At 43.9% G+C, this 16,724-nt stretch overlaps 1 protein-coding gene across 2 annotated transcripts in view; it reads right to left on the reverse strand.

Annotated features, from left to right (window-relative positions):
* The window catches only part of MCPH1 (microcephalin 1), a 289,635-nt gene that overhangs the window by 185,485 nt on the left and 87,426 nt on the right, over positions 1 to 16,724 (reverse strand). For both annotated transcript variants that reach the window (XM_088479695.1, XM_088479694.1), the window contains exon 11: positions 4,685 to 4,847. In XM_088479695.1, coding sequence (XP_088335821.1) covers positions 4,685 to 4,847 — 163 coding nt within the window. The remainder of the gene's footprint in view (positions 1 to 4,684; positions 4,848 to 16,724) is intronic.

The raw sequence follows: 16,724 nt of genomic DNA on the forward strand, positions 1-16,724 counted from the left end.
GATGCCAACCCGGAGCTGCGGCTAGTTTGAGAACTGTGGCAAACCACAACCGGCACGGCGAGTTTGAAGCCACTAGAATGACCGACGCCTGCTGCTCACTGACTCGACAGAGCACCCTTGGTAACATGGGAATTGGAGGAAAGATGTAAGCCAGACGGAAGTTCCAAAGAACTGTCATGGCAGCTATTGCGAATGCTAACGGATATCTAGCCCTTGTACAAAATCAAGGGACCTTGCAATTGTGGCGAGACGCCTTCAGGTCCACTTTCGGCAGCCCCCACCTCTGGACTACCTGCTGGAAACCCTCCGGATGGAGAAACCACTCTCCTGGCAGGAAAGTGGTCCTGCTGAGGTAGTCTGCCTCCCAATTTTCTACTCCCGGTATGAACACCGCTGAAATTGCCGTGACAAATGTCTCCGCCCAAATGAGAATGAGACTTGCCTCTGACATAGCAAGCGCGATTTTGGTTCCACCCTGGTGGTTTACATACGCCACCGCCGTGGCGTTGTCCGATTGGATCCTAACTGGCCTGCCGGCCAGGAGGGCCTGGGCTCCGCACAGGGCCAGATAAATGGCCTGGAGCTCCAGCACATTTATTGACAACTCATCTCTGATGCCGACCAGGTCCCCTGGAGACAGAGGTTCTCCGTCACCGCACCCCAACCACTGAGGCTTGCGTCTGTGGTGACAATGATCCAGCTGGGAGTAACCAGGGAACGACCCTGGAGAAGGTGACTGGTAGTCAACCACCAGCAAAGCGATTGACGAGTGCTGTCTGAGAGAATCAGCAATTGAGAGGAGAGGTCGTCCGAGCGGCTCGTCCACTTCTGGAGAATCTCCCACTGGAGAATCCGTGAATGGAAGCAGCCATACTGGATGGTCTCGAAGGTAGAGACCATCGTACCCAGTAACTTCATGCCCAGCCAGACGGATGGCCGAGAAGCAGACTGCCATTTCCTGACTAAGTCCTGCAGGGCCCAGCCTTTCACCTCGGGCAAGAAAACGCTTTGCAGTGCTGTATCGAAGATCACCCCCAAGAACGTCAGACGTTGGCACGGCGTGATGTGACTCTTCTCAAGATTTAGTATCCACCCGTGATACTGTAACACCTGGACCATGTGATCCAGGTGGAGCTGAAGTTGGGCAGCCAAATCTGCCTTCACCAGCAAATTGGTTAAGTAGGGTTGGATCGTTATCACCTTGGAATGCAGCAGACTTGCCACCGTTGCCATGATCTTCGTGAAGACCCGTGGAGCCATCGCAAGACCGAAGGGCAGAGCCTGGAACTGGTCATGAGCTTTCCCAGCAGTGAAACTCAGTAGAGAATAATGCCCTGCCCAAATTGATATGTGGACATATGCGTCTCTGATGTCGAGAGACGCCAAAAACTTGTTTTACCCTGAATCACCGACAGGAGCGATTCCATATGAAACCGATCCACCCATAGACTGGCATTCAAGGCTCGTAAGTGTAATACCAGCCGGTAAGTGCCGTTGGGCTTCCAGACCAAGAACAGGTTGGAGTAAAACCCCGTTTTTGTTGAGACTGTGCAACTGGAGCTATTACCCCTGCAGAGGAGAGGGAACCGATAGCCTGGTTTAAGGCCCTTCTCTTGTCCAGATCCTTGGGCATTGCCGTAGCAAAGAAACGCTGCGGTGGTGGCCCCTTTAAGTCGATCACATAACCTCGAGAGACAACGCCTCTCACCCAGGCATCTGCTCCCGAAGCGACCCACCGGTCTCAGAAAAGGAGGAGACAGCCCCCCACCTTCCCAGAGACGGGAAGGGCTGAACTCCTGTCAGGTACTCAGCTTCTCGGGTGCCCTAGCACCTGGGAACCTGAATGCACCAGAGAATCTGCCCCATGGGGCCGACCCCTGCTAGAGAAAGAGCGCCCTCAGGCTTTGCCCTCTAATTGGACCTCCCCCTCAAAAGGGAGAATGGAAGATCCAGAAGCGTGAGCCCTTCTGCGGCACCACAGGCAGGTAGGTGCTCTTTCCACCTGTCGCTTGGGATATGATAGTATCCAACTCGGGGCTGAACAGAACACACCCATAAAAAGGGAGAGCTTCTAAAGTGCGATCAGATTTGGCATCTGCCTCCCAAGTGCGGAGCAAAAGTGCCCTGCACGCTGCGACTGCCGTAGCTGAGACTCTAGAGGACATCTGCGCTCCATCTTGTGCGGCCTAGCACACAGTCTGCTGCTGCACGAATCTGCTCCTACAGTTCCAGGAACTCCTCTCTGGATGAGTCACCGGAAAGGCCTGCCACTAATTTGTCAGGCCACTTCTCCATGGCTCAAGAGACCCATGCAGAAGCCAATAATGGTTGAATAACTACCCCGACGTACATAAAGATGCTCCTAAGGCATCCTTCTAATTTCCTATCCAGCGGATCCTTAAAGGATGCAACCCCTTGGACCGGCAAAGCTGTGTGCTTGGCTAACTGAGCCATAGCTGCATCCGCTCTTGGAGGCAGCTTCCACCTAGTGACCTGCTTATGTGGAAACGGATAAAGGGCTGCAAACTTATGAGGAGCAGCATACTTTTTCTCTGGGGTCTTCTAGGCTTCTTCAACAAGATCCAAAAGATCCTGAGAAGCTGGAAAACACACGACCCTCTTATACCTCCGTTTAAATGGCCCCTCTGCTGCCGCCGAGGAGTCAATGTCCAGGCAGTCAAACAACTGTCGTACCGCCATAATCAGATCCTCCACGCCCTGACTTGACACGGATTCTGAACCTTCCTCTTCGGGCAGAGCCTCCTCTATCTGGCGTTTCTCCTCCTCCTCCTCCAAGGGATCTTCCTCCAAGAAGCCCCTGGATGGTAGAGAACGCTTATGTGTAGTGCGCAATTTAGGATCCTCGAAGAAGGAAGTAAGAAAACTTGTCGAAGCCTGCCGTTGAGCACTTCATGATATGGACCCACGGAGGATCAGGGCCCTGGTGACCGACCTCTGCTACCGCAGGCGGAAATGGCAAAGTAGGGGCTGGTGCTGCTTGAGCCAGCTCTTCTCTCTGGTGAAGCAATATTACCAAGTCAGAGAGTGACCGGTTCATAACCTGCGCCAACGTGGGTTCCTCCATAACTGGAGTGGCTCCCCCGGCTGTGCACAAGTGGGCTCCTGACAGTTCACACACAAAGCACCTGCATCCAGCTGTCCACATTGTAGTTTAACCTGACACTAACACATGTAAAATATAAAGCTTTGGTAGGGGTATGGCCCTTTGTGGACTTTTTGCCCATCATTTGAGCGCCCACCCCCCTTCTCTTCAGTGCTACCCTGCAGGAGGCTCAAGGGAGAAAAACAAATACACGGGTGTATTCACATGAAAAAAAAAAAATACATGCTGCATCAGCTAGCTAGCCCCTTAGGAAACTGGACGGCAGTTGAAATGATCGTCGGGCTACTGTCAGCTGATGCTGCATGTATTTTACTTTTTCATGTGAATAAACCTGTGGATTCATCTAAACGTGAGTGCTGATTTTTTTTGTCTACATTGCGGGCTATCAGCTTACTTAGTGACAGATTGTTGATATATATGTGTTGATATATATATATATATATCTATATATACACACACACACAAAAATATATCTTGCGGCAAAGAATATACACTTCCCAACAGGCACCAAAAAGAGTTGAAAAACTACTTAGCTGCACACTGCCGAGGGAAAGGAGCCTGAGATTTCTCTGTCCTTCCTCCATGCTGCCTGGCTTGTCCCACTATAAAGCTGTGAGCAGCCCACGCAGCTTCCTGGAGTCCTGTAACACAGCCGCTGGAGAGCGGGAGGAACCAGCAGTCCAGAGCTCCTCCCCCCGCTATACTGAAGCAAGCCCGACGGCTTCTCCCTTCAAGTGCTACTCCCCTCTGTGGGGTAAGCACTTGGACTGACCCGCTCTCACCTGCGGGAGGTCTGTAAATTGGCCCTCTCCCCACAGGAGCCGCCTACAGGAAACCCGCCAAGAACAACCCACCACCTAGGACCAAGCTCACTGCCTGCACCTCTAACAGATACAGCCGCAAGCAATCCCCGTGCCCAGACAGTCTCACAGAGACCAGAGTGTCTAGAATGGGGGAAGCGCTCAGCGCTATCCCCCTCTCAGCCACCGCTCACCGCAGCCTTACACTCCTGCTGTATGCTGCTATAAGCAGTGCACAACACCTGTAAAGAAATAAACAAAAATATTACACACAAAGAAAAAACCCTATGCTATAGAGAAATAGGCTGCAGCCTTAACAAACGTGCCACAGGCACTAAAACTACACTGAAGTCAGGGGTTGCATATGGGGGGGGCGGGAGAGTTATAGTTTCAGTCATTAGTGCCAACTCCACGCCTTCCCGCCTACAACACCATTGTCCAGTGTCCCCGAGCCTTGAGGAAAGAGAAATGTAATTTAACCTAGCTATACTTGTTCATTCATGTAAATGAGTAAAGAGCGGACTGGTCACAGCATTTATAAGAAGATTATCATTTTAAACCACTTGGCCTAAGGCATCATGGTTTGAAAACATTAATCTAGGCAGCTGTGTACAAACACCTACATATTATATGATAACATTAAAACCATTTAAAAATCAATTTCCAGATTTGGTCTGTGACCTTTTTGCATGTATGGTGATGAACATATGTTAATTTAAATTTAAATATTGCTAACATGTTTAAGTTCAGAGTTACTTACCCAGTCATAGGATATGATCCAACAACCTCTTGCAATTCCTAGAATAATATTTAAGGTACGCCGTGGACTGCCAGCAATTACATGGGTAGTAGTTTCGCACACACAGTCTGAAAATACAAAGTCTCCAATTTTTTTCACAACCTGTATAACAGCATTTTGTGTTCTAAAAATATAAAAAGAAAATAAAAGTTTTAATAAACTAACAAGATCAAAGCCGGTGTTACCATTTCAACACTACTTTTGTATTTCAGAAGTGCAAACGACATCATCAAATTTTATGCAACCAATACAGGCAAAAACTTAGATTTGTTTTTTATGCCCTGTCTGATTTTGAAATTTCATCTTGTAAATTAATTAGCAATGTGCTTTTATACAAGAAAATAGAAATATGTTTCTAGGGGACTGAGGGAACGGTTAAAAATTTTTATACATGAAGAAAAAAAAATCTTTTATTATTAGATATGTATTAAAAAAAGTTTAAAAAGTTCATATATTTCTAAGAAAAGTTATATTTTAATATTCTACATCTACAGTAACCAATACTTCAAGAGTGCCCTCAGCCCACTGAGTATCATCCTTGTCTCCTCTTGTGTTTGCATATTATTTTCACTGAGTAGAGCACCACTAAACATTAGCACATATAGCAACATATACTAAATTTGCTTGGCAATGATAACGTATTTTATTATTCTGGTTCAGAGATTTTCACCCTTTCATATATATTGTTCTGTGCAGGAGTTTTCTGTGTAAAGTGCTTTAATACTCAGTTCTGCCATGACAAACAAGCAAGAACGGTTAAATAAACAGAACAAATAAAACATAATATCCAGAAACATACATGTTATGTGAGAACAGTCCTGTCAAGACAAGATGTGTGTATATTCTCAGAACAAGTACAATCATACATAGACTATGCACAAATCATGTAACAATCATACAATTAGAAACCAAGCAAAAGATGCGTACGAATGGGTGGACTGCAGGGGACAGACGTGAGACATAAAATTCAGAGAGCCTTGTTAGTGAGAGCTTACAGTCTACAGGCAGGGGGCAGAGGGAGACAGGAGGAAATTATGGGATAAGGAGAGATGGGGTAAGAGATGTATAAGGTAAAGGTGAGGTAGGCAGTCTTGAAGGTGAGGTAAGCAGTCTTGAAGGTGAGTTTTGAAGAACAACTTGAAAAGGCAGAAGTTGGGAGAGAGACTGTTTAGGCAAGTTTTACACAGGTGGGGAGCATTGCAGGTTAAGTCTTAATTGAGGGGGTATGGGGTGGTTACCAGGGGGGAGAGGCACAGGTTTAAGACAGACCAGGGAGGATGGGGACAAGACCAGAGATATATAGGGGAGGGGGGTGGCTGTCGAGCACTATTAAGGCAAGGGAGAAGAGCTAGAACTGAATCCTTGAGAAGATGGGGAGCCACTGGAGGGGTCATCAAAGGGTTTTTTCAATATTCTGTGTCAGCAAGAGATGTATTTTAGCATGTTGTAAAGGAGGAGGTGGCAGGATAGGGTAAGAGGCTATATGTGGGATATGGGAAGGAGTTATGATGACAGCAAGGTAGTGGGGCTTGGGTAACAGAGATTGAAACAAGCTCTTTCTTACTAATTGGTTACTGCTGGCTAATGATGGAAGTAGAAGATGGATAAACTGTTTGGCAGAGTGAGGCAGAGCTAGAGGAGTAATGCAATGTATTCTTGTTTGCTTTGTTCTTTGCATGACACACATATGTAGATATATCCCTGATGCCTACATTTTACATAATCTCAATATAGAAGATTAGTGTTTCGAATTTATACTTAAAATGGGATTAACAAACATTCCTCTTATGCTCCTTTCCTCTTTTAGGACCCAATTACTGAAAATTGTATTTTGGCAATATATAGCTTTACTTGAGAAGCTCTACTGTTACAGTGGGGGAGATAAATGAAAAAAAAAAGAAAAACAATAGGGAAAAAAGGTTGACACTCATAAAATAAGACATTCTTCCACTTATTTCTTATCTGTATTGCAGTAAATCACAATTTGCATAAAATGCTACAGTATGGAAAGGCTTCTTGTTTTAAAGTGTATAGACAAGCATTGTAATCAAATACGGTATATGTGTCTACAGGCATACTTAGAATAGACACGGCCATTTCAGACAGTGTATACTGAAACATCAAGTCCAATATAAACACTTTAATTTATTTCTATTATGATTTATTATGTAAGAAACGACCTTTAAGAGGGTCATATATTGCTCATTAACAATAACATAGCTGCAGGGCTCTTCGTTTATTCGTACACACTGCACTTACACAATTAATAATTTGACAAATACAGACCACTTATCCATGTGTTTTATTTCATTTAATCAAACCACAGCAGTGTGGATGAAAACAACATTGAATATTTTAACTCCACTGAATTCTATGTTGTGACATTTCAATGCTAGTTGAAAATTCAAAGTAATTCTTCCACATCATAAATTTCCTGATATGCTGAGAATCTACAGCAACACTACCCAAGTATTTCCATTAACAGAATAAGGTGCCTGAAAACCAGTTTAAAAAATATCTTGATTTCATTGAAGCTGTCAGAAATAGTAGAAACAGGATGTAGTTTAAATACCGGCTGTCGGCCCACAGAATGTCGGCGCCGGAATCCCAACACCTGTCAGAACATCGGCACCCCGACGGTAAGTAGTGGGGTTGGGGGGAGGATTAGGGGTTGGGCACTAGGAGGGAGGGTTAGGTTTAGGCTGCAGGGGGAGGTTAGGTTTAGGCTGCAGGTAGGGAGGGTTAGGGGTAGGGTTGGGATACTTACCGACAGGTGTTGGTATCCTAACCCTGTCGGATGCCAGCATCAGGATTCTGACCGTCGAGATCCCGAGCACCGGCATCCTGTACCCAACCAGTAGAAACCACTTAAGAAGTATTTAAGACCTGCATTTAGCTCAACTTTGTTTAATCATTTAGCAGTATGGTAACAAATACTACATAATACCATTTGAGATAATGGTTTGCAATATACATTGGCTATAAATATTATTCACCTCATTTGGCATTACTCACAGTGTGTGTTCTTCAATCATGTAATCAAAATGTATTTATAAGGAAAGTATTATACAATGATTAATACTATACTATAGAAAAGAATAAAACCTGAAACATTATATTAATCAATTACAATTAAGGCATCTTACTCTATTACACCGTATAGGTAATTTTTGCCTCGTTTACACGGCTTTACACATTTGCAATTTTCATCCAGTATTCTTTGTACTATTAATAAACTTCCACTAAGTTAGAGACCATTGACATTTTCATATAATTTCAGACTCTCAGTGGGATTAAAGTTTGGCTAACCAGGATGTTAATTTTTTTGTATGAAAGCCATTGTAATGTGGTTTGTCAGGTATGCTTTGAGTCACTGTTCTGCTAACACTGTACATACGTCTTCCCCCAAGTCTTAGAGCTCTTCCATACTCATACCCATTTAAATTGCTTATATTCACTGTCTTCCACACTATTACAGTATTTATTCTAACATCTCTTCTGGTTTGACAATATTTCTTTACGCTATTTGTATTTCTCCCCTTCTGTCTAATTACAATCCATAATCTAATTTTCATCAGGTCATTTTTAACATAATATTTTTAAAATTCTTAATTTGTCAGAACACAATACTTTGAAAAAGATCTTTGACAAAATGTTCTCATTTCACTGAAAAACATTCTGCGCTGAATATTTCTTCTCTGTAATTTCTGGGTTTTTTTTTTTTCAAAGAACTAATATTTTTTTTTCCATGTGATTCTTTTACATTTAATACATTTTGTTGTAGATTTAAGTATACTGTGATGAAAAACAATTGCCAAACTGAGGCTGCATTGTCTAGCAAAAAAGTGCACAGTTAAAGAATCATTGTTCAAGTTGTGAATCTGATGAACAGTTTGAAAATTAAGAATAAAGGAGCATCCCAAAGAATGTAGAGCTAATTTATACACATGTATAAATTAGGAAATGCATACAAAAACAATGAACAATGTATCCCACCTTGGCCATGGTACAACAAAAACCAGAGTTGCAAAGTTTAACAAAAGAGCAAATACAGAATCAAATTGGGCTTCAAGCAATGAATGTGTAAATCACACTAACAATCAGTGTCTCTAGCATAAGAAATAAGAAACAGGATGGAGTCCTCGGAATATAGCAGCCTCTAGAACAGTAAATCAACATCTTCATAGGCATGCCCCAAACCGGCGGAGTATCATGGTGAGGAGGATGGAGGGGAGAACTGACATTGAACATGAGGGTTAGCATATTTAGATTGCTTCCATCTACTCCAGTTGCAATCAAATTTGGATTTCGTGTTTCGAGAAATATGTAAGTATTTTGCATGGGTAAGGATTACATTGACCTGGAGACCCAAGCACTGAAGTCAAGACTGGAGGTGGTCATCCATGAGCGAGCTACACAAACCTTAGCCAGCATGCAAAGATTGATAACATACATTAGAAAGTATTTATCCAGGATATCTACAGATAACACCCCAAGTGAAGAAAATTAAATATATATTCTGCGCTACACAACAGATGAAAATGCTGCTCAGAAACAATGTGATCCCCACCACATTAAATAGACTAATACAAAATTGAAATAACCAAGTGCAAAATCTCTTTAGGATACCGTTGTCAATTCTGATCTCTCATATACATATGTCCATTGGTAATGTCCTATAGTCTGTCCATAGACCAATATTTCTTCTTAACACAACTTGTGATTCTGTGAGCAAACCTGGAAAACATGCACTGTTTGGGGTCCTGAGGAATTTGAAGTTTGAATACCTCCGCTCTACAGAATCTTGTTTAATTGAATTATCGATTCACATAGAATTCAGAAGGCCCATTTTACAGTATAAGAAGAATTAAAGAGGAGACGGACATCTATAAATTAGATGCAAGTAAGAATAATACAATTTATTCCACTCATTGACATCCATTAATTGGTGAATTCCTTCTTTCTCTTGAGGAACGTATGAAGGAGGTTTTGTGTTAAGAAGAAATATTGGACTAGTTACCAATGGACATATGTATATGAGAGATCAGAATTGACAACGGTATCCTAAAAAGATTTAACACCCCAAGTGAACACACTAATGGTTTAAAAATAGACAGGGAAATGCCAGTAGAAGAGATTGTCCATATAGCCTTATACCAAAAAACATTAATTGGGGGGTATTCCCTTAAGAGATGCCAGAAGGTGCCCTGGGTGTTCCTTCACTTGGGACACTAGTAAGTAGCACATCCTCCAAATTTATTTAACCTTACAGAGGTAAGATAAGTTATATGTAAGAGAAATAATTGTATTTGCTGAATTCTAATGTAAGTGGTGGATACATGTAGGCTTTCAATCAGTTTAGTCCACGCGTCCTCACACAAGGGACCCACATCAGACTCCTAACTTAGCCTGATGTGCAAAAGGAAGGAGTAGAGGCATGAACGTTCTATGGGAACCAAGAGAGGAGAGAATTCCTGTATGGGGGGTCTCATCTAAAAACTGGGCCACCAAGGCATGCCAGAGTTGCATGTATATACAATAGTGCATGGATGGAAATCTATATTTATTGTAAATCCGAGTAGAGAATTTCAGTATGTGGTTGTCTGCCTCAGTGCAGATATAGAAGTTCGACCCACACTACCCTAGACTGAAGAGAGCAGGGCTCAGACAGTGGTCTAGAATTACATAAAGTGTCAGGATCAATACCCTGAACATTTTATATGTTGGTGACTATACTCCAAATTTTAATTGCCTGGTTAACCAAGAAGTGTACCAATCATTCTCTCTACCACTGAGAAAAGCTTGCAGGGTGTATGCCCAGTTGCCCTGCAACCAAAGCGATAAAAAATAAAATAAAAAATTAAGCAATGCCAAGCCTCCAGCTTACCAAGATCTAGTAAGAACATTGAGTTGAAGACAATGATGACAGCCCATCCAGACCAGAGAGGAAATCAGGCTAGTTTTCAAAAGAGAGAGTAAAAAAACATGGGACTGTTGGAAAACACTTTGGGCTTAACCACCAATAATGTGTTTTATTTCTAAAATAAGTGATTTTTGTACATACAAGGCTATATTTCTTGTGGGACATTTGTAATCCAATTGCCTAGATATTTTATGCAGCTAACCAAGTGAAGGGGAAGGGACAATAGTGGAGAAATGGGACAGGAAACTAGTGAGAATATAAGATTTATCCCAATTGATTGCAAGGCCAGAATATATGCCAAACTCATCTATTACCCGATGTACAGCAGGCATAGACACAGTGTAATTTGGAAAGAAAAAGATAATCAGCTGTTAGGACCCGAGTTTGTTGTGGACCAGAGTTGGAAATAGGAGCAAACACCTGAACGGATTTAAATTGGAAAGTGGGTTTTTTAAAAGGTGAAGTTGCAGACATGCATACAGATAAAATAAAGTCCAGAGTATAACGAGGAAGGTGATGACTAGAGGCTGTATAGTAGTATGAATAGGTAATGTCCAGGTAGTGGCAGAAATAATAAAAGTCTTTGTAATCCAAATGGTAACTGCAGGGTTGCAGACAGGTTAACAGTCACTTGTTGATACTGGTGAGGTAAAATCCAGAGGGGCTATGGAGTAATTAGAATAGTAACAGCTGATGGAATTAAGTGGAGAGTAGAACTGGGATGGCTCAGAGTGGAATCAGAGAGCTAGGTAAATGGAGAAAGGGCAGGTTCAGGGATAACTGTAGACACAGGTCCTCTGGCAGGGAAAGGGTAAATAGCAGGTGCAGGATGGTTCTGGCAGGAGACTGGGAGCAGGCAAAGCGGTGCAGGCTACTTGGAAGCTGGGATCCAGCAGGAGCACAGGAAGGCACTCAAATAGACAGATAATTTAAGGCACACAGATTCTCTCACAGCTACGCTGTGAAACACGTTGCACTGGCAACTATGGGAAGCTCCTAACTGCCTTAAGTACCCAGTGCAGAATCGTGATAGGTCAGAGAGAGCATGTGACACGCCAGGACTGAAGCAGATAAGTCACATGACCAGAGGCAAGATGGCGGCGCCCATACCAGAGTGGAATGGAAACACCACCAGGCCTACCCCGGCCAGAATGACACAGTGCCCGCGGAACACTTGGCATAGCCAATGCCCGCCGCCAGACACCAGCCCCTCTGCCGGAAGGACCATGCCACTGCACCCTCACAGGTAATACCAGTCGTCCCCTATGCTGGGAAACCCTGGTCGTGACATCAGCGTTAAGAGCCACTGTATATGCCCACCTAACTGAAGCCCCCTAAAACCTGGATTGGGCACATAGTACTATACAAGCAAAGGGTTCAATAGCTAATGCAAAAAGGGATGGAGATAAAGGACACCCTTGTCTCATACTCTGAGACAGAGCAAAAGGGAGAAAACAAACCCATTAATGAAAACCCAGGCGCTAGGCTAAGTATATAGCAGTATATAGTTTTAAAAATACAGGTCCTACTCCAAAACAGAGCATATGTCCTCCCACAGGAAAAGCCATTCCATCAAATTAAATGCTTTAGCAGCATCCATAGAAACAATAACCGTAGAGGATTCCTTCCCGTGTGAGACCTGCAAATGGGTTAAAAGGTATCTAATATTCACTGAGGTAGATTTCCCCAGCATAAAACCCATCTAGTCTGGATGGACTATAGTAGCAATTACATGAATGACTTGAATGGAAAGGATTTCAGCCAAAATTTTAACAGTAATGATAAAAGGCAGTACGAGCCAGGAAGCATAGGATCCTTCCCAGATTTTGGTAACACAATAATCATTGGTTCAGACATAAAGGAGGGAAAGCAGCGCTCAGGATAAAGATCATTAAGTTTAGGAACATAAAACACAGCATTTTTTTTAATATACTTCCATGGGAATACCATCAATAGCACCAAGGAAGGATCACATGGCAATATCCACCTCTTAAGGTCAGGGAGGCATCTAAGAAAGTCTGAGCTCCTGGAGACAAAGAGATGAGGGTCAGCAGTGGCAACATAAAAGACACCAAGGCAGCAAGGCTACAGGACAGCAGAGATGCATACACAGTTTACAGAAGGACAAAAAAATTAAGAGTCATGGTATACTTAGCTTTCTTAACTCTATTTCTACGAAGTCCAGAGAATCCACAGGGATACCATAGAGTGTGTGTGGTCGGAGAGGTCCTGGCACCAAACAGTTAAAGCTTTAGCTCCCAGGATGCACTGGGCCTCCTTCACATATACCCGCCCCCAACCACAGGCAGACAGTTTTGTAAACAAGCCCAAGGCAGGAGCAGGAAATAGGAGAAGGAAGAACTGTATACTCACGAAACACTCTCCCAGAAGATGAAGGAAGCAGTGATCAAGATAAAAAATTCCCATTGAAGCTTCAAGGTGGGTGCCCGATGAACCTTACGGACTTCAAAGAAATAGAGTTAGGAAAGGCAAGTCTACCGTAACTCTTAAATTCTTCTCCAGGATCCATAGAGGATCCACAGGGATATGGGGATGTCCCATAGCAGTTTCCCCTATGGGTGGGGACGCTCCTGAGCAGAAAGGAGAATCCAATGCCCAAAGGAAGCATCATGAGAGGCAAAGTTATCAAAGGCTTAGAACCTGAGATAGGTGTGGACAGAAGACCATGTGGCCGCCTTACACTGTAGTGCCGTAGAACCACCCACGAGGGTCCAACAGACCGAGTAGAATGTGAATAAAGGCAAGCACATGTGAGACCATAAAAAGAGTCATACCCTCTGGGGGAGCACCATTGAAAGAAAGAGTGCCAAACTCTGTAATAGATGCAGGCTGATGTTCCCTCAGCATTGTCTGGACCACAGAGCGAGAGAAACATTTGGCTCTTAAGAGGGATGACTCAAGAGCCAAGCCGTCGAAGACAGACTAGGTAGGTCCGGGTGCAGACAAGGGCCCTGTGCTAACAGATCCTGCCATAGATGAAGTGGAAAAGGAGTGTCTATGGAGACACTCCGCAGGTCGGTGAACCAATGTCATCTGGGCCAGGCAGGGGCTATTAGTATCACCGTGCTGCCTTCTTGCTTGTACTTTTGGAGAACTCTCAGGAGGTAGATCAGAGGAAAGGAGGTATGCAAGATTTAAGTCCCACCTCACTGCCAGAGCGTCCATGAAGATGGCTGAGAGGTCTCTGGTCCTGAACCCATACCTGGGGACCTTGTGGTTGTGCAGTGAGGCCATGAGGTCTACATCTGGCAGGCCCCATTTGTCCATCAGGAGTTGAAAGACATCTGGGTGGAGAGCCCACTCTCTGGCGTGTATGTCCTGATGGCTTAGGAAGTCTGCTTTCCAGTTTAGGACTCTGGCAATGAACATTGCCGAAATTGCCAGGAGATTATCTTCGGCCCAGACTAGCATGTTTTCCACTTCCTGCATGGCTGTCCGACTTTGTGTGCCTCCCTAATGGTTGATTTAGGCCACAGCAGTTGCATTGTCAGACTAGATTTGGACCGGTCTGTCCTGTAGGAGATCCTGTACCTGACTGAGTGCTCTGTACACTTCTCGAAGCTCCAGAATGTTTACGGGCAGATTACTTTTGTCCACCGACCCTGAAAGGTATGATGACCGGTAACCGCACCCCATGCATGAAGACTGGTATCTGTAGTGAGAAGCTCCCAATTTGGAATCCAGAAGGGGTGACCCTTGATCAGATGGGAAGTCTGTAGCCACCATGACAGGGAATGCCAAACCTCTGGAGAGAGGAGTATCGTCTGGGACTGGATCAGATGATACTGCCAGTTCCACCGGGAGAGAATCAGTTGATGAATGGGCCTGGAGTGGAACTAGGCATATTCCACCATATCGAAGGTGGAGCAAGTTGCGCTCACGCAAGTGTAGTGTCAAAACCTTTTGAGCTGGCAGAAAGATCCTCTGTATTCGAGAATCCAGGAGTGCCCCCCAGATGTACCATCCACTGTGTCAGCGATAGGGAGGACTTTTTCCAATTGATGAGCCAGCCATGTGTCTGCAGGCAGTTCACTGTCAGCTGGAGATGGCGTTGTAACACAAATGGTGAGTGTGCCAAGATTAAGAGGTTGTTTAGGTATCACAGGATTATGATTCCCTGGCGCCTGAGGTGGGCTGCCATAACCACTATTATTTTGGTAAAGACCCGAGGGGCTGTTGCCAGACCAAAGGGTCGTGCCTGAAACTGGTAATGTTGCTGCAGAACAGCAAATCGCAGGAACCGCTGGTAGGTTGGAGTAATAGGCACCTACAGTTATGCATCCTGAATGTCCAGAGAAACCATGAAATCCCCAGGCTCCAATTACAGGACAATTGATCGTAGAGTTTCCATGAGGACCTTGGCCACTCTGATATATTTAGAGAGTTAGAAATGAGCGTTAATCTGTAAAAGCATAAAAATAGGTAAAAACAGTGAATTAAATCAAAGTATTTTTAGACTCTGTGGGAGGATTGATCAGGGTTAAGTCCAGAACTAGTCCGCAATATGAGGCCCGCAGTATGATATCTCAGGCTGCCCGTACTAACTGTCCCTACCTTACCGCCAATTCTTGGGATTTACCTTCCACAGGGGTGTCCGTCTTCTTCCTTGGTGGAGATTCGTTGCGGGCAGTCACGGACCTTCTGTAAATCTTGGCACAGCAATGCGTCACTTGTGAGGTGATTGGTGTGAGCCAAAGGATTTGGGATTACTATATGCCTATATACCAGCTTATAACTGTGAGTGTTCTGTGTGGGGGTCAGCCCCAATACACATTTTTAAATCCTAAAGAAAGGATTTATTTCTCACTAATATTTGCTGTATATTGTACAATAGCTGTAAAATTGGATTACACGATTGTATGTTGTGTTTTTTCTCTTTTTATGTTACCCTGGTGTACGATTTGTCATCCGGTGATACACAACTACTGGAGAAAACAGGGGAGTACTACTTTTCATTGTATGTTTCATATGCCTCAGCACCATTACATATAAATTCAATTTTCGATTATTTGCTATTTGTGGGGTTTTTGGTGTAACCCCCTTTTTCATGGTGTTTAGGCTGCATTGGCTTTGCACAACAGGTGATACCGCATCAGATATCTGAATTTCTAAGGGGTCTATTCATTATGTCAATTAATATTATAATTATAAATAAGTACCTAAAGGCTCTACTCAAACAATATGATAAGAGTGTTGTCAAATATCATAAAAGATCACATCACATTAATGTGGTCAATCAGTAGGTAATACAACAATCCATTCCATGAAAAGATTCTGCGTAAATATGTCTCCGGAACTGTAGACAGACATTTTATTGGTAGGATGCTACTGTGTCCGTTCCAGCTCAGAAACCTGTGTAGTCCAGGGGTTAAAGAAGTCCCTGCGGGGGAGTAGAAGGGGCAAGATTCATAGGTGAAGTCCCGGAACTCAGAAGAGAAACTTTAAATTTAGCAGAGGGGGCAGACAACAACTGGAAAACCTCTGGCTGCTGTCAAAAGGAGAGATTACCCCAGATCCTGCTTTCCTGTCACTGCCCTCCCTTTTAATTAGCCAGCCATGTCACTACTCGCACTCTGACCAGTGCTGAGCAGATTCCGGTAGCAGGAGATGGGTAATGAGAGAACAGGGGGTGAGAAATGGGAGCTCTGCTATTGGGCAGTGACGGGGAGAAAGTAAGAAAACAGCCATCTTCACTGCTTTTCTCACAGACAAGGCTCAATACATCCTCCTGAAATGGTGATAGATTCTGCAGAGAAGAAATGGAAAGCTAAGCTTTCTGTTCTTCTCTGAATTGCAGCAGGCTGCTTTCCCCATACTAGTGTATGGTCTAGCGAAATGTGCACTAATTAGGGGCACTTCTGGAGAAATCTAACATTTCTGTCAGATTCACTCCTCCCCTATAATAAGGCGCTTTTCAGTGTTTTATGAATAGAGCCCTACTTCAGTAGTAGTGAAACTTAGCACTGCTGAGTCTGTGAACCTGGATCAAAACATACGTGACTTCCGGCAGACGTATCCGAGTAGGGTGGATCTCTCTTTGCAACCAGTACTCCTTCG

Source organism: Taudactylus pleione, unplaced genomic scaffold (assembly GCF_031769625.1).
Source record: "Taudactylus pleione unplaced genomic scaffold, aTauple2 ptg000244l, whole genome shotgun sequence".
Taxonomy (NCBI): Eukaryota; Metazoa; Chordata; class Amphibia; order Anura; family Myobatrachidae; genus Taudactylus; species Taudactylus pleione.